Raw genomic sequence first — 22,720 nt, 5'->3', positions numbered from 1 at the left:
TGCCTGGGAAGCCATTGGCCCCAGCACCTTGGGCACAAGATATGAATGAGAAAACTCTTCATGCCAGCAGAGACAAGGCAGGGGCAGAGGAAAGGGGAGAGCCAGGCCCAGGGAACAGGGCTGCCATGGTGATGGCTGTGAGGTCACTGCCCCTGCAGCAGCCTGGCTGCCCTCAGCAGACATTCTGGCCAGAAGTGTTGTGATGGCACCCAGCACATCAGAGAACCCACACAAGAGGAATTCTGTCCTTGGGGATGAGGGTGTTTCACTGGGTCAGGCTGCACAAAGCTCCTGCTCTTGGATAATTCCTGAGATGGGCATCCGCTTCTCTGGAAAAAACAGTTGCAGTTTTGTGCCATTCTCATAATTGAAAAATATTTCCTCCTTTTAACAAAAGTAAATCCACTCTCATTTAGTTCAGAGGTATTGAGCCTTGTTCTGTCACTGCAAGATTTGGGAGAACGTAACTTTGACCACTATTTTTCCATTTTCACACATCTTGGAGAGGACCCAAACATCTCCCAAGATGAGGTTTGGAGGCCTCATCACATAACCAGCAGGGAGAGGCTGATGGCTGTGGGCTCAGTGGTGTGGAGACTGAGGACAGAACAGGAGTAGCCTGGGAGGGATTGAAGGGTGGTTTCAGAGAGGCTGGAGCTTCATATTTAAATGATCCTGAGAAAGATAATGGCACCAAGGGCAGCTGAGGAGGCCCGAAGTGGACACCAGGAGAAAGGAATTTCCCTGCCAGGGCAGGGCTGTGGTGCAGCACGTCCCCCAGAAGGAGGCTGGAGCAGCCCAAGGCTTTGTGTGGGCAGGCAGAGGCAGGCAGGAGGCAGAGCTGTCATCAAAGGAAGGGGCCAGCCAGGTGGGGCATCCGGGGGATGACGACAGCCTGCAGGGACACAGGTGCAGGTTTGCTCAGCATCAGAAACACCTTTCCCTTGCTTGTCCCCACCTGTCATCACTGCCTCCAGTGTTCTGCTTTACCTGGAACATGGGGATACTTTTTCAGTCCTGTCCCTCAAAAGGATCTATTTTAAGTATGAGAAACTTCAGTGTTTCACTCCCTTTTGAGTCCCTGAGAAGTTTTTTGAGCACACACTGAGGGACTGAGTCTGATGCAAAGAGCACCAAAGCGCCAGAGGGTGATTAAAGTCCTGGTGCTGTGTCTGTGCTGCTGAGCTGGGCCGGGCTCCTGGCCCAGAGGCAGCTCCTGGCAAGGGCAGCGCTGCAGAGAGACAGCTCTGGCCAGGAGCAGCTCCTGTGCACAGCCCAGCAGGGCTGGGGCACTGCCAGGGCAGCTCAGGGACACCAGCAGGGCACAGCCAGAGCTGACAGGGGCTCAGCACTGGCAGGGGCTGGGGGCTGTCCCAGAGGGGGCTGTGTCACAGCGGCACCTCTGTGGCTGTGTCCTAGAGGCACAGAGCAGCTGTGATGTCAGCAAGGGGCCGTGTGACAGCACAGAGTGGGCTGTGTGAGGTCACAGGTTGGGTTATGACATCACAGAGTTTGTTGTGTGAGGTCACTGAGCAGCTGCAGCATCATAGAGGAGACTGTGTGACATCACAGATCAGGCTGTGGCATCATGGCATGGCTGTATGACATCATAGAGAGGACTGTGTGGTGAAAGTGTGTGCTGTGACATTACATAGTGGCAGCATGACATAACAGAGAGGGTTTTGTGACATCAGTGAAAGGGTTGTGACATCACAGAGCTGGCTGTGATGTCACAGAATAGGATGTGAGGCCATGGAGTAGACTGTGCCATCATGAAAGGTGACTGTGACATAAGAGAGTGGGTTGTGACATCACTGGGTGGCTGTGTAACATCATAGAGCAGGCTGTGACATCACAGAACAGACTGTGATGACACAGGGTGAGTTTGTGACATCATAGAGTCTTCTGTGACATCACAGTGCAGCTCTATGGTATCAGAGAGTGATAAGCCAGCACTAGCCCTGTGATATGATGAGGGGGCTTTGTGACAGCACAGAGCAGGCTGTGACATCACAGAGTAGGCTCTGTGACATCATAGGCTGGACATCATAGAATGGATTCTGCCATCACCGGGTGCCTGTGTGTGTGACATCATAGAGGGACAGTGACCTCAGAGACCACCCTGTGACATATAATGGCTGTGTGACATCCCAGGGTCAGTTGTTTGTTATCACAACATTATCTGTGACATCATAATATGGGCTGTGACATCACAGGGGCTGTGTGACATCACAGGGGCTGTGTGAGGTCACTTGGGACGTCACTCTGCCCCAGTCCCCCTCACAGTTCCCCCAGAGCAGTCCAACGCTGCTCGTGCACAGTGGGGTCCCCTGTCCCCCCGGGTACCCCCGCCCCCGGCACCGCAGCCTCCCCCAGAGGATGTTCCACGAGATTGACCCCAGAGCCTGACACGGGGACGGGGGGCCAGGGCCCTGGGGGGTGGGACAGGGGGACAGGGACCCCCCGGCAGCGTCCCCGTGTCCCCCAGGGCCAGAGCCTGGGCCAGGGCTCCTTCACCCTGTTATGAATGATGGCTTGAGAGCGCTGAAAAAATCCCCAACAAGGGATCAGCAAAAACCAGATTTAATATTAAGTGACAGCACCACAAAGTTCCTTGGCAAGAGTCACTCTGCTCCTGACTGGACTTCCCGGCACACCAAGGAAACAAAGTAACAACAAAACCAAACAAAATCTAGGCAGTCAAACCAGAATTGAACCAGGAATTGTCCCTACACCTGTGTGTGTGTGTGTGTGTGTGTGTGTGTGTGTGTGTGTGTGTGTGCGTGTGACAAAAGGACAGCGATGCCAAGGACAAAAGGAATACAGCTGAAAAGCTTAACAGAGCTCAAACTTAAAAGGACTTAACTTATACCTTAACCTTAATTTCTGCCTTAAACTTCACTATTTAGCAAAAGAACATCACTTAACACTATATAACCTTACTTACAACTTATGACTTGCAATTTATCAGTGGAATAACATTTAACAATATTTAACTGAGCTTAGGACTTACATTAAACATAACAACTTAGCAGAAGAACAACTCCTAGCAGCAACTCTTATAACAACTTAGCTTAGACATCATGCTGTAACCTTACTTAGAGCCCTGACTTAGTGAGAAAGCCAAAGCACTCAAACCCCTCCGACAGCAGCATTTCTGCCACATTTCCCCAGTACAGGCACTCCTGTGTGCACACAGACACAAAGAGTCAGTGCAAGGTACCTGTGAGAAATTCCCCTGCAGGCAGCAAATGCTCCCTGTGGATGCTTTGGCATCTCCCCAGAGGGTGAAGGGTTGAGCCTGGAGGAGTGGGGGGATCGGCCCAGGCTCCCTCGTTGTTCAGGATCCCCGAGTGCAGCAAACGGGAGAGTTCCCGGCTGGGAGAGGCTCCACTCAGAGGGAGTCGCTGGCCCAGGAGAGCTCCAAGGGGCTCCTTTTGCAGTGCTGTTTGTAGGGCCCCAAGAGAGGGGCTGCAGTCACAGCAATGGTTCATCCTGGCCGCACTTGGCATCAACAGCTTTCTTTGGCACTGTGAGAACAGGGATGTTGTGCCACTGAGGGAACAAAACCAGTTCCCAGGGCTGCTCCTCCAGCAACCAGGAGCTGGTTGGGCAGCAGCAGTGCCTGGAGCAGACAGTGCTTGTGCTGAGCTGCAGCGGAGCTGAGCCCAGGGGCTGTTGGCCAAGGCCGAGGCCCAAGGAGCATTTCTGAGCTGGCAGGGCGGCCTGAGAAGGGGAGGGGGGAATGCAGTAGCACAGGGCCCATGGAACCAAGGGACCATTGTGACATTGTGGGGCCCTGTGAGACCAAGGGACCATTGTGATACTGTGGGTCCTTGTGAAACCAAGGATCCACCGTAACATTTTGGGGTTTCACTCAATCATAGAGAGCACTGTGACATTGCTGGTCCTCATGGCACCAAGGGGACCGTACTGACGCTGTGTGGCTCCGTGGAATGTAGGGGTCATTGTGATACTGTGAGGCCCCATCAAACCAATGGTCCATTTTGACACCATGAGGACTCATGGAAATGTGGAGACCATTATGATACTTTTGGTTGTCATGGAACCACGGGGCCATTGTGACACTAAGAGGAGTCATGGGATCATGGAGATCATTGTGACACTATGAGGCCCCATGGAATAAGCAAATCATTGTGACATTGTGAGGCCTCATGGAACCAGTGAGACCATTGTGACCCTGGGGGTCCTCACAGAACCAAGAGGACCATTGTGATACTGTGGGGCCTTGTGAAACCAAGAGGCCTTTGTGACAATGCAGGGCTCATGGAACCAAAGGGCCATTGTGATATTGTGGGGCTTCCTGGAATCAATGGTCGGTTTTGATATTGTGGAGCTCAAGGAGACCATTGTGACACTGCAAACCCCCAGGGTCCAAAGGTCCATTGTGACATTGCAGGGCTGATGGAACAGAGGAGTGACTTGACATTGTAAGGCCTGTGGAAGCACGGAAACCATGGGGGCACTGCAAGGCTACATGGGACCATTGTGACCCTGCAAGGCCTTTTGAAACCTGGGGGCCATTGTGACATTGTGAGTCCCCATTGAAAAAAGGGTCCATTGTGACACTGCTGGACCCCATGGAATCAAAGCACCATTAGGATACTGCTGGGCCCCATGGAACCAAGGTGCCATTGTGACACTATGGGGCACCATAAATCCAAGAGAACATGGAACAGGTCTGGCTGGTTTGGCATCCCAGAGATTACCTGACTTCTCCAGCTGACCTTGGCATGTTGAAGGTCTCTTCTAATCTGCTTCTGAAACACTGGGGCTCCGTGCTTTCCATCCTAGTGAAAAGAATTGTCCTCGGCCAGGTGCCCATGGCCAAATTTGGGTTCCACCGACAACATTCCCTATTGTGACAGACTGGAGGAGATTGTTGGCACGAAACATTTTATGTGTGGGGGAGGAAGGGGCAGATCCAAACTTGCCCTGCCCTGGAACCCCAGTACTGCCCTGCCCTGCAACCCCAATCCTCCCAGAGCCTCTATCCCAGACCAGCAGTGGCTGCCAGTCTCTGGCACAGCACAGGCAATGCTCCACAGCCACCTCTGGAGCCCCCAGCCCAGCTCCTGAGTGACCAAATGAGCCCAAGTCCCCCCTGGGAGAAGGACCCAGGAAGACCAAGGGGTATTGAAGGCTGACCATGAGGCAAGGACACATCTTGACCCTACATCCTCTTGGAATTTCTGTCTGAACACTGCCGGAATCCAGGAGTTGGTAGCTCTGTGTGTGCTTCTTAAATCTTATTTTTCTCTCTTTCTATGTCTACTTCTATTTCCCTCCTCTGGCAAATTTTGATTAACTTAAAATTGATCAGGCTTAGAGTTTGTCAAGTGGAATGGCCAAGTTAATGCTTTCAGAAATGTTTTTTGTTGATTGAATGTCATATTAAATCTTTTGCCGAAGTTTCTCTGATCTTCTAGAGTTTCCAGTAAAGGCTGCTTTCAGCTCCTAAGAATCTCTTGATGGTATTTCTCTAGTACATCCAACTCAGAGGACACAAACAATTGCAATTCCTTTTAAATGTCTCCATGAGAGAATTTTATAGTGGATGGGGGTCAGGGTTTGTCTGTCCTGCTTGGCACAGCCCAGGCAGGGCTTTCCCAGCCACATTCCACACTCCATTGCCCAGCTGGAGCCGCTGGTGCCTCTGAGTTCTGCTGGCCCAGCCCCAGGGACGCTCTCCTTGTCTGCCCATTCCCCCACGGTCTCTGGGCAGGGGTGGCCTCAGTGGGGGCTGCTGACATCCTCAGCAACTTGGAGGCTGCTGCTGGATTTCACTGCTCCAGAGGCTTGTTCAGCCTTCAGCCTTTCAGTGCAGGAATTCAGTGTCCCAGGGTTCATTAACGTTCAGAACACCTTAGCAAGCCAAGCCTCTCGGGATAGTTTTTTTCAAATCAATTTTTTCAAATACACCTTTCAAATAATTGTGGTTAATTAGACTGATTTCAGGAGTGTATTCAAACTGGATACATTCTGCTTAAAAAGACAGTGCGAAAACATTCTTTAGGTCCTGTTTAGTTTTTTTTTTTTTTTTTTTCCCAGTTAATAAATGGATATGTGCAATCTGCAATTGATATTGAATCCAGGTACCTCCTGATGCAGTTTGAATAGATATGAAAATCAAGACCCTTCATGGCTGACAATCAATCAGACTCTGTCCCTACCCCCTCCCCACCATTTCCCCCATCCAAGCCCTGGCACTCAGAGCAGCCTTGTGCAAATCTGAGCTCCCTCCAGCCCAGGCTGCACCTGCAGCTTTCAGCTCCTTGGCTCCAACTCCCACCTGCTTTCCTTGGAGAAGGAGCTGCCCGGGACACAGAGGGATGTTCATTTCTTGTCAGCCAACAAAGCCAAGGGAAGGCACAGCTCCATCAAATGCCAAAGTCATTCCTCTGCTGGATATTAAATCCACTTCCCACAGCAGACAGTCTCAGAGCAATGGAAAACACCTTCTGTGCCCAACACAGATCCCAAGGGCACCCCCCCAACCCTCCCTGCCCCGATTCTGCCCAAATTTGCTCTTTGCACACACGAGTCACAGATTGAAGTCACGAGCTCCCTCCATGCCCAGAGGGAGGAAAAGAGAGAAAGGGGATGAAGAGCTCTCCTGTGCAGAGCCAAGGTCCAAGTGCCCCTGCAGTGGGTACCACAACTTATGAGGTTTGTGTCCTATGGGGTCAGGGCCTGGTGACACTCAGAGGCACAGAAATGTTCCTTGCCAACAAACACAAATTGAACATGATACTGTTTAATAACCATCACAGCTCTTCCTTCAGCTCTCTGTGATGATCCAGCAGCATCTGACATGTCCACCATCCCCAAGAGATTTCCATACTGGAACAGCTTCAGACAAAGACATAACAAAAGGTAATTCTGTGATAGAAATACAATGAAGATGATGACTAATGTGATATTTATTTGAACTTCAGAAAGACTGGGCAACTTACTGAAGCTCAAAGCATGAAACCAGTCAGTTGAGAGGCACTTGAATGACCAGAGAGCAGCTGAAGGAGGAAATCCGAAAGCAGCAGGAAGGACATAGATCCAGCTGGTCTCGTGAAGAGATGTCCTTAGACATGGCCATTTAAACAGCAGAGCTGGAAACACCTGATGGAAGAGGGACATTAAATACTAGACTAAATGTTGGTGGAAAAGGTAGAGAGGAAGATCAGTCTTTCTTCTCCTGCATCAGTAGATGAGATCCAGGAAATTCCTGCTCCTGATGGGAAAACTCTGCCATTTCTTACAAGTACTGAAGTGACCCAAATAATAAAGGTTTGCTTGTATATTATGAAACTAACAGATACTGAAACCTGTGCCCCTTTTCCAGGCAGCCATCAGTTGTGTGCCCATGAACAGGCAGTGCCACTTGTGCCTTGAGGTGCCCAGCTGGGATTGGATCTCTCCGAGAACACCTGAGGGAGAGCAGAGCACCTTGCAAGCTGCAGGTCCCTGACAGCCCCGCAGGGCTCCTGTCCCATCAACATCTGCTCTGCTGCAGTCTGAAACAGGGCCCAGCATGGTGGCGGGATCATCAGAGAGCTGAGGTGTGTGCTGGAATTCAATGCCCTCCCCATGCCGCAGCAGCCCTGCATTTCCCTGCTCCAGCCTTGGTCTCCAGCACAGCCATGGAGGCTCTTTGGGCTCCTGACTGTTCCTGCAGCCCCCAAGGGCAGCTGAGCTCTGCCTGTGGCACAGTCAGCCCTGGGCAGCGCAGGCCATGCTCAGCAATTGCTTGTGTGTGCCTGGCCTTGCTGTCAGCCCCGGCAGCGGCTGCGTGGCCCCTTGGTGGCCCTGTGCTGGCCCAGCCATGGTGGCCCAGCCCCTGTGCAGGCCCAGCCCAGGCCAGGAGCATTGCGGCTGGGAAAGGCCCCTATGCCGTGGTGCCCACGGCAGCCTTGGGGCTCTGTGCCCCATGGCCTCCCTGCTGGGCAGCCTCTGTCAGCTCCTGCACAGCCCCTGGCACCTGTGGGCCTGCACAGACAGCCCTGGCCCCAGGCTCTGCCGGCCTCTGGGCCAGCAGAGAGGCTGGCCAGGGCTGGCCATGGCCGGGAACAGGCCCTGAGCTCCGCAGGAGGATGGAGCTGGGCCACAGCCAAACTCAGCCCAGGGCAAAGCTGGGCTCAGCAGCCAGGGCTGCCAAGGGCTGGGCACAGAGGCTGGCACTGACAAATGTCCTGGGCCCCCTCCCTGCTCTGTCCATGCCACCAAGGGCACAGAGCAGCCTCCTCTCTGGGGCACTTGCCTCTTTTCAATGCCTTGCACAGGCGCTGGCCCTGCCCTACAAGGCCTGGCTTGAGTCCTGCCCCTGCACGCTCAGCCAGGCTGAGATGGACACTGATGGTTTCTGGGGCAGGCTCTCTGAGCCCAGCCCAGCTCCCTGCAAGCTCTGCCAGCTGCCCTGAGCTCTGGGCAGCACCAAGGGCCTCTCCCCAGCCCAGCCCAGCCGGCTCTGGCCCCACAGCTCTGCTCAGGCCAGGCTGCTCTGGCCACTGTCCCCACGGCCTCAGCCCCTGCCAAGGGCACAGCAGCAGCTGCAGCTCACACAGGACTCAGCCGCAGCCATGGGGGAAGGTGCTGGGCCAAGGCCAAAGGAGGCTCCCTGGCTGCCCTGCTCCCCTCTGGCTCAGGTGCTGAGAGCTCTGCAGCCCCTGCTGCCATCCCATGTGCCCAAGGCAGCACAAGAGCCCCGGCCTTGGGGCCCTCAAGAGCTGCCCTTAGCCCAGTCAAAACAGGACCAGATGTGAAAAATTGCTCTATTCTACAGCCAAGAACCATGGTTTGTCCTAGAGCCTGTAGCAAAAGGTGCCTGAAGAAACTCGAAGCCGACCACTAAGATTTTGGAGTCGAAGCTACAGAAAGTCTGAAGCCAACTATACTCCAACAGAGAAAGAAATTTTAGCAGCCTATGAAAGAGTCCAAACTGCCTCAGAAGTAATAAGTACCGAAACACAACTCCTCCTAGCACCCCGACTACCAATACTGGAGTAGATGTTCAAAGCAAAAGTTCCCTCTACCCACCATGCCACCAGTGCTACATGGAGTAAGTGGATTGCTCTCATAACACAGCGCGCCCGTATTGGAAAGCTGAATCACCCTGGGATTCTGGAAATAATTACAAACTAGCCAGAAGGTGAAAACTTCAGTCTCACTGATTAAGAGGAACAAGAAGTGACACGTGCTGAAGAAGCTCCTCCATATAACCAACTGCCAGCGGAAGAAACACGCTATGCTCTTTTTACTGATGGTTCCTGTCGCATGGTAGGAATGAATCGGAAGTGGAAAGCAGCTGTATGGAGCCCCACACGACAGGTTGCAGAGGCCACTGAAGGAGAAGGTGGATCAAGCCAACTTGCCGAACTCAAAGCTGTTCAACTGGCCTTGGACATTGCTGAAAGAGAGAGGTGGCCAAAGCTCTACCTCTATACTGATTCATGGATGGTAGCCAATGCTCTGTGGGGATGGCTGGAGAGGTGGAAAGAGGCTAATTGGCAGCGTAGAGGAAAACCAATTTGGGCTGTTGAAGAGTGGAAAGACATCGCTACCAGGGTAGGGAGGCTACCTGTGAAGGTCCGCCATGTAGATGCCCATGTGCCCAAGAGTAGAGCCAATGAGGAGCACCAAAACAATGAGCAGGTAGACCAGGCTGCAAAGATAGGGGTGTCCAAGATAGACCTAGATTGGGAGCACAAGGGAGAGTTATTCCTAGCTCGATGGGCCCATGATGCCTCAGGCCATCAGGGTAGAGATGCCACCTATAAGTGGGCACGAGACCGAGGGGTGGATTTAACCATGGACAGTATTTCTCAGGTTATCCACGACTGTGAGACGTGTGCTGCCATCAAACAGGCCAAGAGGGTGAAGCCCCTATGGTATGGTGGGCGGTGGTCCAAGTACAAGTATGGGGAGGCCTGGCAGATTGACTACATCACACTGCCCCAGACACGCCAAGGCAAGCGCTACGTGCTTACAATGGTAGAAGCCACCACAGGGTGGTTGGAGACCTATCCTGTGCCTCATGCTACTGCCCGTAACACCATCCTGGGCCTTGAAAAGCAAGTCCTGTGGAGACATGGTACCCCGGAGAGGATTGAGTCAGACAACGGGACTCATTTCAAGAACAGCCTTATCAGCACCTGGGCCAGAGAACATGGCATTGAGTGGGTGTACCATATCCCCTACCATGCACCAGCTGCGGGAAAAGTAGAAAGGTACAATGGGCTGCTAAAAAACACCTTAAAAGCCTTAGGTGGGGGATCTTTCAAAAATTGGGAGCAGCATCTGGCAAAGGCCACCTGGTTAGTTAATACCCGAGGCTCTACTAACCGAGTGGGCCCTGCCCAATCAGAGCCTTTGCATAGAGTAGATGGAGACAAAGTCCCAGTGGTACATGTCAGGGGTTTGTTAGGGAAGACAGTTTGGATCAATCCTGCCTCAAGTACAGACAAACCCATTCGCGGGGTTGTTTTTGCTCAGAAACCAAGTTGCACATGGTGGATAATGCAAAAAGATGGAAGAACACGATGTGTACCTCAGGGAGATCTGATTGTTGGGTGAGAACCATGTATAAATATCACTGTTTGCTGAATGTTGCCACCATTGTCTGTGTATAGCTGTATATTAGATGTATAATGTATGTGTTTGTAGAGTTAGAATATATATATTAGTTTTAGTAGTAAGGTGACGATATGGGGATAAGGGGTGGAATGTCCTGGGTTGACTATATGATGCTTTTATCCCCAATCGTCTTGTTCTGTTTATACTGAATAACAAGTTTTACACCTTTAAGACTCTCTTCCAGACAGTGAGGAGGGGAGGGAAGAAGCGCGCAGTTTGTTTTCAGACTGCTCTCACTCCTCCACATTCCTGCTCCTGGACTGTGTTGTCTGCGGATGGACAGACAGCCGGACAGAGCTCCTTTTTTCCCTTTTTCTTGCTTTTAATTAGTTTTAGCTAGCTGAGGCAAAGAAGTTCTCTGCATTGTGATTTTTTTTTTCCTTTTTTCTTGGACCTGTTCAAGCCTGCTCTGGACTGAACACCCAGAAGAGCACCGGCAGCTCCACCTGTGGCCCCCCTGGCCGGGCCTGGGCCACGGCGTTTCCAGCACCAGAGAGACTGATCAGAGACTGAGTGAGCCGAGCTGCAACCTGGGGAGGGGACTGTTCTGAGTTTGCTTTCTTTGGAGCAGTGAGAAGTTTTATTGTTAATATTGTTTGGTTTCTATTGTTTAATAAACAGGTTTCTTTCCACTTTTCTCCAAGGAGATATTTTCTCCCGAACCGGTTGGAGGGGGGAGGGGCAATTGAATCTGCTTTTGTAGAGAAGCCCCTTTGGGGGTTATCTCCCAAACTTGCCCTAAACCAGGACAAGTGGGGACAAAACAGCTCCAACAATTCCTGATTTGCAAAGCTGTCAGTGGTGGACGGAGAAGGGAGGTCAGGCTGCTTTTGGGGTTGAGGAAATGCTGAAACCAGCCTGATTCATTTCATCTCCTCCTGTCCTGGCTGATCTCTCCTCTTTCCCCTTCTACCCACTGGCTTTTGTCTCCCACCAGGCCCCCCAGTGAAGAGCCTGGCTCTGTGTTCTCCATCAGCTCCTGGCTGGCACTGCCAGGCTGGGATGAGGAGCCCCTCAGCCTTCCCTGCTCTGGGCTGGACAAGCCCAGCTCCCTCAGCCTCTGCTCACAGCCCAAGGGCTCCAGCCCCACCTTGGAGGCCCTTCCCTAACCCTGCTCCAGCTGCCAGACATCTTTCCTGCCCTGGGGAACCCAACCCAGACCACAGTGACCTGGATAATCCATGTCCTTGATGTCCTGGTCACACAGCCCTGGCCCCTTGTCCCCATGTCAGGCGGTGGGGTGGATCCTGTGGAACATCCTTTGCTGGAGGCTGTGGCTCCAGGTGAGCTGGGGGGATACCGGGGGACAGGGACCCCGCTGGGCATGAACAGCATTGGACTTGTTGGGAGAAAATGTGAGGGGGAGCTGGGGCAGAGTGAGCAACCCAGTGACCTCACACAGCCCTCCTGGGATGTCACACAGCCCCTCTGGGATGTCACAGCCTGCTCTGTGAGGTCACAGCTCATTCTCTAATGTCACACAGCTGGTCTCTGATGTCACAGCCAACTCTGTGATGTCATAGTCTGCTCTGTGATGTCAGACCTCTGCTCTGTGATGTCACAGCTGGCCTGCTGATGTCGCAGAGGATGTCATAGCTGCTCAATGACTTCACCTAACCCACGGTGTGATGTCATAGCCCACTCTGTGACCTCATGTTCCCAGATGATCAATTGTCTACACCAGGTGAGCTCACACCTGGAGCTTGATCTCCTGAACCCCAGGCCTGTGGAAAGCACACAGTGCCCATTGTGTGAGAAGGGGAACTGGAAGCTCACCGGCCTCAGTGTCCTGCCAGCTCAGCCAGGCCCACTGGAACATTGGGGTCCAGACCACCAGGGACCACCAAAGAGACCCCCAGGTCAGAAGAACACATGGGTAAAGGGGAAGGGAAATATTTTAATGATTCTGGGAAATGATTATCATATGAGTGCTTAGTCCAGGACAATCAACGAATATGTGTGCAAAATACAGAAAAGAAACAGAAACTTTCCTGTACTCAGCATGCACAGCTTTGGGAGGAGCTATCCCCTGTGCATCTGTCTGAATAAAGAATGCTGCTTCTTAATGCTACATTGGGCTTAAGGAGTTTTCTGTTTTACCAAATTTCTGGTAACACTCCATAGGCCAAGGAAAGCTCTGTCTCCTGCTTTTCACAAACAGAGAAGGGCTGGTGGCAGATGTGGGGGTCAGAGGTTGCCTGGGGCACAGTGACCATGAAATAATCAAGTTTTCAATATTCTGGGTAAGCAGGAGGGGCAGCAACAAAACTTCTGCACTAAAATTAGGAAGGGCAGACTTTGGCCTGTTTAGGATGCTGATTTGGGGAGTACCGAATCAGGTACTGATCTTTTAAAGGGAAACAGCCCTTAAAAACAATAGGGTCCAGGAAGGAGAGAGTCATTTCAAGAAAATAATCTTAAGAAGAAAGGAGCAGGCTGGACAGTGTATGGCAAAAGATGAGCTGGTGAGAAAAATTACTGTCCTGGGTGCCCATGGAGCTTTTGTGGTGACTCATGGGAAAAAATTACTTAAAACTCAGGAAGTTTCCAAAGATGATGTTAGGTTACACAGAAAGAAAAGTGGAGCGGTGATAACTCAGTTAGAACTTCACATGGTGGCTTCTATTAAAAAAAAAAAAATTAAAAATTAATGGCAAAAGGAGGGATAAGGAGAACCTCTATGTTTTATTGGACACAGTGGAGAATAAAATAACTAAATATAAGGAAAAGGCTGAGCTACTTAACACCTTGTTTGTGTCAATGTTCAATATTAGGACAGGTTGCCCTCAGGACAAGTAGGGCACACTGGTAGATGGGCACAGGGAGCAGAACGGCCCCCTGGAATCCAGGAGGAAGGAGCTGGGGACCTGCTGAGCCACTCAGGTGCTCACAGGTGCCTCTGGGAGCAGATGGGATCCATTCTAGGGGGATGAGGGAGCTGGTGGATGAGCTCCCCAAGCTGCTCTCCATCATTTACCATCAGTCCTGGCTCAGCAGGGAGGTGCCAGAGGAGTGGAGGTGCTAATGTGAGCCCATCCCCAAGAAGGGCTGGAAGGAGGATCTGGGGAACTCCAGGCCTGTCAGCCTGACCTGGGTGCCTGGCAAGGTTATAGAACAGATCACCTTGAGAGCCATCACAGGGCACCTACAGGATGGCCGAGGGATCAGAGCCAGCCAGTGTGGATTTAGGGGTGGCAGGTCCTGCCTGAACAACCTGGTCTTTCCCTTTATGACCAGGTGACCCACCTGTGGATGAAGGAAAGGCTGTGGATGTTGTTTATCTGGACTTCAGAAAAGCCTTTGACACTGTCTCTGACAGCATTCCCTGGAAAAGCTGCAGCCCATGGCTTGGGCAGGTTCTCTCCTCGCTGGGAGATTTAAGAGCTGGCTGGAGGCTGGGCCCAGAGAGTGGTGGGGATGGTGCTGCACCCAGCTGGTGTCCAGGCACTGGTGGTGTCCCCCAGGGAGCTGTGTTGGGCCCAGTCCTGCCTAACATCTTCACTGATGATCTGGGTGAGGGGATCCAGTCCACCATTCACAAACTGCAGATGGCACCAAGTTGGGTGTGAGCGTGGATCTGCTGGAGGGCAGGACAAGAAGACACAGCCTTAAGCTGCACCAGGGGAGGTTTAGGCTGGACAATAGGAGGAAGTTCATCACAGAAAGGGTGATTGGGCATTGGAATGGGCAGGCCAGGGGGAAGGTGGCGGAGTCACTGTCCCTCTCCAGTGGCACTCAGTGGCATGGTCTGAGTGACAAGGCAGTATCAGGGTGTTGGTGGGACTTGCGGATCCCAAAGGTCTTTTTCAGCCAATTTGATTCTGTCATTCTCTGATGACTGGGACACTCTGGGGCCATTGTGACCCTGCAGTGCCTCATGGAACTAAGAGGACCATGATGACACTGCAGCCCCATAGAACCAGGGGTGCATTGTGGTGCTGTGGGCCAAATGGAACCAGGGAGTGCACTGTGACACTCTGGGTCCTTGTGGAACCACAGAGGCCATTGTGACACTGCAGCACCTTGGGGAACCAAGGGGTTTCACCATTTTGACAGTGAGAAACCAAGGAGACCATTGGGAGGCTCCAGGGCCCAGTGGAACCAAGGGGCCGTTCTGACACTGCGGGGCCTCATGGAACCAAGGGGTGATTGTGGCACTGCAGGATCCTGTGTAACCAAGGAGCCAGTGTGCCACAATTGGACCTCAAGGGATCTGGAAGACAGTTGTGACACTGTGTGGCCTTGTGGAAACAAGGAGTCCATTGTGACGCTGAGGGAACTTGTGGAATCACAGACACCATTGTGACAGTGTGGGACCTCATGTAACCATGGGGCCATTGTGACACCCTGGGGCCCCATGGAACCAAGGGACCACTGTGAAACTGCGGCACCAATGAGAACATTGAGACACTGTGAAGCCCCATGGAACCAAGAAGAGCATTGTCACATTTTGGGGCCCCATGGAACCAAGGAGAGCATTGTTGCTCTGCATGGTCTCATTGAAACAAGGAGAGCAGTGTGACAGTGCAGGGCCTGGTGTAAGCAAAGGGCCATTGTGACACTGAGGGGCCACATGGAGCCAAGGACATCTTTGCAGATGACATGAAGCTGGGTGTGAGTGCAGATCTGCTGGAGGGTAGGAGAGCTCTGCACAGGGCCCTGGACAGGCTGGATCCAGGGCCCAAATCCAAGAAAGGAAGGTTTAACAAGTCCAAGTGCCGGGTCCTGCACTTTGGCCCCAACAACCCCTGCAGCGCTACAGGCTGGGGACAGAGTGGCTGGACAGCAGCCAGGCAGAAAGGGACCTGGGGGCACTGATAGACAGGAGGCTGGACATGAGGCAGCAGTGTGCCCAGGTGGCCAAGAAGGCCAATGGCTCCTGGCCTGGATCAGGAATGGTGTGGCCAGCAGGAGCAGAGCAGTGATTCTACCATGGTGCCAAGTCAGGAACTGAAATGGGGAGTGGGGCGAGAGAGGAAAGGAAAAAATGGGATGGGCTTTTTGGAGGGGAGGGGACAGGGGTGGGTAATAAGAAGAAATTTGTACTGCTAGGAGTAAAGAAGAAAAAGTAAAGCAAAGGAAATGCTTGTGGCAGTTTGGGGGTGGCTGCCAGGCAGCCCTGGCTCTGAGCAACAGTGTCTGCAGTGGGGCAGGAAACTCCCAGCTGATGGGAACAAACTTTCTGGCTGACTGCAGAGGCCAGGACAAAGCTGAGTGCTTTCCCTGGTGTCCCCCAGCCCTTGCTGGCCCCAGGGGCTGATGGCATTTGTGCTCCCTCAGGTTCATGTCCCCACAGCAGCAGCATGGGGCTGCTCCCGCCTGCTCTGTGCAATGCAAACAGGGGCTCCTGAGCCAGTGCTGCCGTGGCTGTGCCTGCAAGGATGCGGCACCTCTGTGAGCTGGGGGAGAGGCCAGGGCTGCAGAGGGGGGGATGTGGTTGGCAGCTCCATCAGGACGCTCTGGGACGCTGCCCTGGGCTGTGCAGCGCACTGGGGATGGATCAGCCCCTGCTCTGCTGTTCCTTCCCGTCTCCCCCAGGGCCCTTGCAGAGCCCCAGCCATGCTGTTTGCCCCCAGCCTGCCCACGGCCAGCCTGGGGCTGCTCACCCTGGGGCTTTTCTGTGCTGAGCACTGGCCTGGCCGTGTTCTTGAGAGAGCCTGGGCAAGGAGCCTGGAGCCCCCAGGGCCTGGCCTGAGGCGTCAGCGCTGCCCCAGCAGTGCCCATGGCCTGTCCCTGCTGCAGCCCCGGCACTGCCACCCCCAGGACTGTGCCCGGCCCCGAGAGCACTCAGGCCCTGCAGCAACACCAGGGCCACCAGGGCAGCGGGGCAGGGCCACGGCAGCAGCACTGCCAACACCAAGTGCTGCTGCTGCTGCTGCTGGGCACAGCTGCTGGGCCAGCACTGATCTGCCCCCAGCTCTGCACACAGACATTGCTGCTGAGTGCTTTCCCTGGTGTCCCCCAGCCCCTGAGCTCCAGAGTAGGCAACAAAAGTGGGATCTCTGCAGAAATCTCTGCTGGGAGATCCTTTAGTTCCTTTAAAGCCACTGAGAGCACAGCCCCTCATTGACACCGTCAGTGGCCACAGGGGATGTGGAGAGAAACAAAATGAGAAGTGGCACAAACAATGACATTTCTTTGTGGACAAGATTAAAAATCTAAACAAAGGGAAAAGAACTTCCAAAATGAAACCAACAGGACATATTAAAGATGATTTTATTACAAATGATTTTCAGAAATTGGCCAGCAGTTTAATGTTTCTGAAACCATCCATTCATCAATCTCCTCACTGCTGCCTTGAGCTCCTGGTTCCTCAGGCTGTAGATTAGGGGATTCAGGGTTGGAGGCACCACCGAGTATAGAACTGACAGGGACAGATCCAGGGATGGGGAGGAGATGGAGGGCAACTTCAGGTAGGAAAATGTTACAGTGCTGAGGAACAGGGAGAGCACGGCCAGGTGAGGGAGGCAGGTGGAAAAGGCTTTGTGCCGCCCCTGCTCAGAGGGGATCCTCAGCACGGCCCTGAAAATCTGCACATAGGAGAAAACCATGAACACAAAACAGCAAAATGCTAAGAAGGTAGTGAAAACAGAAATCCCGATTTCCCTGAGGTGGGATTTGGAGCAGGAGAGCTTGAGGATCTGGGGGATTTCACAGAAGAACTGGCCCAAGGCATTGCCATGGCACAGGGGTAGGGAAAATGTATTGGTTGTGTGCATGAGAGCAGTGAGAAAGGCACTGGCCCAGGCAGCTGCTGCCATGTGGGCACAAGCTCTGCTGCCCAGGAGGGTCCCGTAGTGCAGGGGTTTGCAGACGGACACGTAGCGGTCGTAGCACATGATGGTCAGGAGGAAGAATTCTGCTGAAATGAAAAAGACAAAGAGAAAGATCTGTGCAGCACATCCTGTGTAGGAGATGGTCGTGGTGTCCCAGAGGGAATTGTGCATGGCTTTGGGGACAGTGGTGCAAATGGAGCCCAGGTCGCTGAGGGCCAGGTTGAGCAGGAAGAAGAACATGGGCGTGTGCAGGTGGTGGCCGCAGGCTACGGCGCTGATGATGAGGCCGTTGGCCAGGAGGGCAGCCAGGGAGATGCCCAGCAAGAGGCAGAAGTGCAGGAGCTGCAGCTGCCGCGTGTCTGCCAATGCCAGCAGGAGGAAGTGCCTGATGGAGCTGCTGTTGGACATTTGTGCTGTGCCTTGACATGGGGATCTCTTGAAAAAGTAATCATAGAGTAGTTGGGTTTTGAGAAGACTTTAAGTATCCCAGCCAAGCCTGGGGACACTTTCCCCCCACTGCCTGCCCAGGGCTGTGCTGCCTGGAGCTGTCCCTGCCAGCAGCTGCTTCCCTGTGTCCACGCTGGGCCCTGCCAATGCTGCCAGAGCCCAGCCCAGCCCTAGGGGCTCAGCTCTGCCCTGCAGACCCCTCCCAGCTCTGGCACTGCCCAGGGGCAGCTCTGGCTCTGCAGGTTATCTATGATGGCAACGTCAGAGAAACCCTGAGGAGGATGGAAAAGTGACACAGATGCTACCTCTAGGAAAACCTGTGCTGATTTCTGTCACTGGCTGGTTTATTATTCAGAAAGATATTTATTTTTTTCATTTTTCTCAACCTCAATTTAGAAATGAATATCTATGTGCAATTTTCCATCCAGGCAAACCAGAGCATTAGATTAAAAAGCAGGATTTTCCTATTTATTCCCCCACTGCCTCAGTGTGCTCACTCTATAATCTACTTGGAAATGTTCTGCAGTTAAATGTCATGCTGGGGACAGTCCTGAATAATGCACAATCCTCACCACACAAGAACACATCCAAGCCTTACCATCTGTCTCCTTCCCCCCACATCTTGTCCCCCAGTGCTGGGAGGAGCTTCCCGGGCCGGCTGAGAGCTGTCCCTGGCAGGCAGCAGAGTCCCTGCCCCAGCACAGCGCCCTGGGCTGCAGGAGCCTGCTCTGCAGGACAGCCCTGGGCACCCCTGGCTGCTCTGCACAAGAGAGAATCAGAGAAGGTACTCACAGAGTCTGGAGACATTGGGATGTTCCAGCTTTTGGAGATGGCTCCAGGAGCTGCAGCTGCATTGTCCTGCAGCCAGAGGTTCCTGTGCCAAGGGCTGGCAGTGATTCTGCCCCAGGCACTTCTCAGCACCTTCCCAGCCCTGACTGATTGAAGCTCTCTGTGCCTCTGGGCTGTGCCCAGGCTGGCTGCAGGCAGTGCCCCAGCCCTGCTGGGCTGGCAGAAGAGCTGCTCATCAAGAGAAATGTGCTTTTGAAGCTCTTCTTGCTTACCAGGAGCTGCCTCTGTGCCAGGAGCCCAGCCCAGCTCAGCAGCACAGACACAGCACAAGGACTTTAATGACCCTCTGGGGCTTTGTGCTCAGGCCCTGAACAGTAGTCCCTGAGAGGCAGCTGAAGAAACCTCTCCAGAACTACAAGTCAGAATCCAACTCCAAACTTTCTTGGACTTTTAATGGGTCCCACTGAGGGACACGACTCAGAAAGTGTCCCCAGGTCCCAGGCAGAGCAGAGAACTGGAGGCAGTGATGCCAGGTGGGGACAAAGAGAAGCCAAGTCTTGGTGGCCTGGGGCACAGCAGCAGGGTCTGTGCCAGCAAGGGCTGGGAGGAGACACCTTGTCCTGAGGCCCTGGGGCCTCCTGGCACAGCCCCAGCCAGGCTGGGCACTGTCAGCCCCTTGTCCTGCCCTCAGCATCCCCCCCTAGCCCACATCCCAGTGGCCTCAAGGCTGCAAGGAGTCCCTGGGGAGCCTTGCTCAGGAATGGCCCTGGGGGCTCCTGAATGCTCCCAGGGAATGCAGGTTTTTCAAAGGACTTTGGGTTTGGCTTTTGCCTTGGAGTCTGTGAGAGGTTTGTGCAATCATGGCCTCCAATTATCTGCTGTAATTAGTCCCTGGAGAGGCTTTGTCAGTAACAACACTCAGTGGGGCTCATTAATACTTCAAGGTACTTCAGTTATTTTAAGGTACTTGGTGTTTCCCCTTTGATACAGACTCTGGTAGAGGTTTGTGCAATCATGGCCCCAATTATCTGCTTTAATGAGTCCCTTTAGATCTTTGTACTGACACTCAGTGGGGCTCATTAATACTTTGAGATACTCAAGGTTTTTAAAGTACTTTGGATTTTCCTTTTCACACTGAGTCTTTGAGAAGTTTTTGTGCCATGCTGGCTCCCAATTCTCTCCTCCAAGAAGTCCACGAGGAGCCTGTGTTGGGGATGGACCTCATTGGGTCCCATTCATGCTTTGAGACACTTTGGATGTTTCCACTGACTTTTGACTCCTGGACAGGTTTGTGCAATCTCCTCTCAGGGCCTGAGGTTCCAGGGCTCAGCTCCAAATGCACCATGGGGCTTGTTAGCATCAAGCAAGTCCTGACAAACCATGCCCCTGCCTTGATTTCCCTCTGCTCTAGTGCTGTTCATCAGGAAGGTTTCCCGCTGGACAGATATTTCAAAGATCTTCTAGGAAATATGTACTCCTATTTTGAAGGATGTCTTTTATTACTTTTATTATTATACAAGAAGTGATTGCAGCATTCAGTGACTGATATTGATCCAGGGACTCTCCTAAGGAGCTCTGGCCTGGTCAGAGAAGCTGTGCCTTGAGCTCTGATCCAGTGTCAACAACCTTGCTCCACATTCCCCATCCCCATCCTGTCTCTACTCACTCACTTGGGATCTGCTTTGCTTGGAGATCTGACTGCACACAGCCAAAGAGGGGTTTTGTCTTTTTAATTCTTTGAAGCAATCTAAAACTCTTGAGTGTCTCTGTTGAAAACATAGACCCTCCTCAAGTCTGTGCCAAGCCCAAGGTGACACCAAGGTGCCACCAAGGCCACTCCAGACGTGCCATGTGCCAGCTGTGAGGGTGGATCATCATACCAACCTGCACTGGCCATTGCAAAAAGCCAAATTCTGCCTCGTTTTATGTTGATTTCTGTTAGGGACCGGATACCCCCCTACCCCAGAGACAATATTTTCTAAAATGTCCTTGTTGACCACACAGGAAACATATTTGGGGGCCCTGTAATTGTGGCTAGGGCCCCTTAAAGGGGAATGGCATGGCCACTAGGGCCTCTGCAACTCCTTGCCCAATGGCCTGGGCTTGTACGGCCGCTACGTGTTCTGCTGTCCTGAGGCAATTACAGCCTCAATCACCTGCAGGAGTGTGGGTTCCATCTCTAGTGGAAGGGCACGCAGCCCTTTCTTACATTCCAGGTTGGCATTGGCTACCCTCAATGAGGTTAGTAATTCATTTTGAGTCTTTTCATCCCAGACTTGTTTCTCTACTGCCTGTTTAAGGCAATCAATCAATTTCATGCATGTCTTATGTTTACATAGTTCAAACTGGGGGTGCTACCATCCAGTACCTGGATTAAAGCTTTCAAAGCCACCTCTTTTATATCGTCCAATACTTCTCTGGGATACCTGCTGCTTGATCATCTGTCAGGCTGTGTTTTCCTTCTCCAGCTAGATGGCTGATTGTCAATTGCACCCTTGCCTCATTATTAGCATAGTCTGCTATTAATTGATTTAGTAAACACTTCCATCCCCCTTTCCCACAGGGTGTATTCTGTAGGTGATAAAAACTTGGTCATATATATTTTAAATCATAGGGGGTTACATGTGCTGTAAACACGGCCCTCATTAGGCCATTGAAACAAGGTGAGTCCTGCCTCTAGTCTCTAGCTGCCCTACACAGCTCTTTGATTTCCCTGTAAACCAATGGCTGATACCTGGGATTCTGCTCCCTTCTTTCATAATGTCCTGGGGTAATGAGGAGTTTCAAGACTATTTGCCAGTCTCCTTCCTTAACTGCTTCCTTCCAGATCCTTTCCCAGGGATCTTCTAGGCTTGAGGGGAGAGGTGGCTCTGGGGAATCCAAAGTGTCTTCTGGGGAGGAAGAATAACTTGGAGCAGAAACACTTGGATTAGAAATCGTGTGACAGTTTGGCTTAGTATCCTTGACCATGGGGTTTATATTGTTGCCGGAGGGTGAGTAAAGGGCGCTGCCATTTTGTCAGGTGTTGGGGAGGAAGGACCTTGATTTAGGATGGCGGACTTTTGGGGTGGAGTTCTGGAGCCATGGCCCAGGGTGGAAAGGATGATTGACAGTGGGAGCATGGAGTGCAGTTACAGGGGTGGAGTCTGGAGGTTGGTTCAGGGCAGAAGAGAAAGTTGTGGTAGCAGGAAGTGGAGGAGCCAAGATGGCAGGAGAACGGTCAGGCTCCCGAGCCACATTCAGGCTTCTTCCATCTTGGGTCTCCAGGGCCTGATGCTCCAAGACAGCGTCGCCATTTCCATCTTGGACCATCATGGAAAGTCCAAGAAAGGCAGGTTTCAGGGGAGGTCCCAGGTTAGGAGTGACTGATGGATCAAGTTTTCAACTCAGAGCTTGCTGGTGAAGGGTCTCAAGGATGGTGTAGAAGAACGGGAGCATGCGGGGTGCAATGGTGTCCCTTTTGATTGAAAGGCTGTACAATTTAAATCCCACAGAGTCACAGTATTCGGTGGTATGGATTTCGTCAGCATAAGTGTCTGGAAAATTTTGAATGATCCACCTTACGGTTGATTTTAATTTGTTCTTTGAAAATATTTTGTCATGACCAGTGAGAATTAACTTAAAGTGTCCATATAAGCTCCTTTCTACTTTGGACAACTGACCACCCATTTTTCTCCCTCTCTGCCTTGGGCGGAACAGCCACCGGAACACCCCAAATCAATTATGGGATGTGGATCTGTATTTTAAAAACGTGGTGGCAAAATGGGCGATAAATGTCCTGCATTTTCCCAAACCCAGCTGCAATCCTCCACAGGAGGAAACCATCATCATCCCCACCAATGCGGGCTCAGGTCCCTTGAAGTGATGGGAAATCCACCGGGCCCGGCACAATCCACAATCCCAGGGAGCCCTGGCCTATCTGTCAGCTAACCCCAGCTGATGTAACTGAATGTCAGGGTCCCTGGTCAGGGGCCAGATGTCACAGTGAGGGTGGCTGCAACAAACCTTTCTGGTTCCCTGACTTAAGAGTGAAGTTGGCAAAAAGGAAAAGGAGCGGGTTC

At 52.4% G+C, this 22,720-nt stretch overlaps 1 protein-coding gene and 1 pseudogene across 1 annotated transcript; one reads left to right on the top strand and one right to left on the bottom strand.

The window, feature by feature from the left end:
• The window catches only part of LOC135306131 (zinc finger protein 208-like), a 378,562-nt pseudogene that overhangs the window by 340,822 nt on the left and 15,020 nt on the right, over positions 1-22,720 (top strand).
• Positions 16,899-17,450, bottom strand: LOC135305953 (olfactory receptor 14J1-like; the record flags this gene model as incomplete). Its single annotated transcript, XM_064429530.1, has 1 exon — positions 16,899-17,450. A coding segment is annotated over one exon (552 nt), but the record flags the coding sequence as incomplete, so codon positions are not given.

The sequence above is a fragment of the Passer domesticus genome, chromosome 8, assembly GCF_036417665.1.
Source record: "Passer domesticus isolate bPasDom1 chromosome 8, bPasDom1.hap1, whole genome shotgun sequence".
NCBI lineage: Eukaryota > Metazoa > Chordata > Aves > Passeriformes > Passeridae > Passer > Passer domesticus.
Note: the sequence above shows the minus strand (reverse complement) of the source record. Positions and strands in the feature narration are given on the sequence as shown.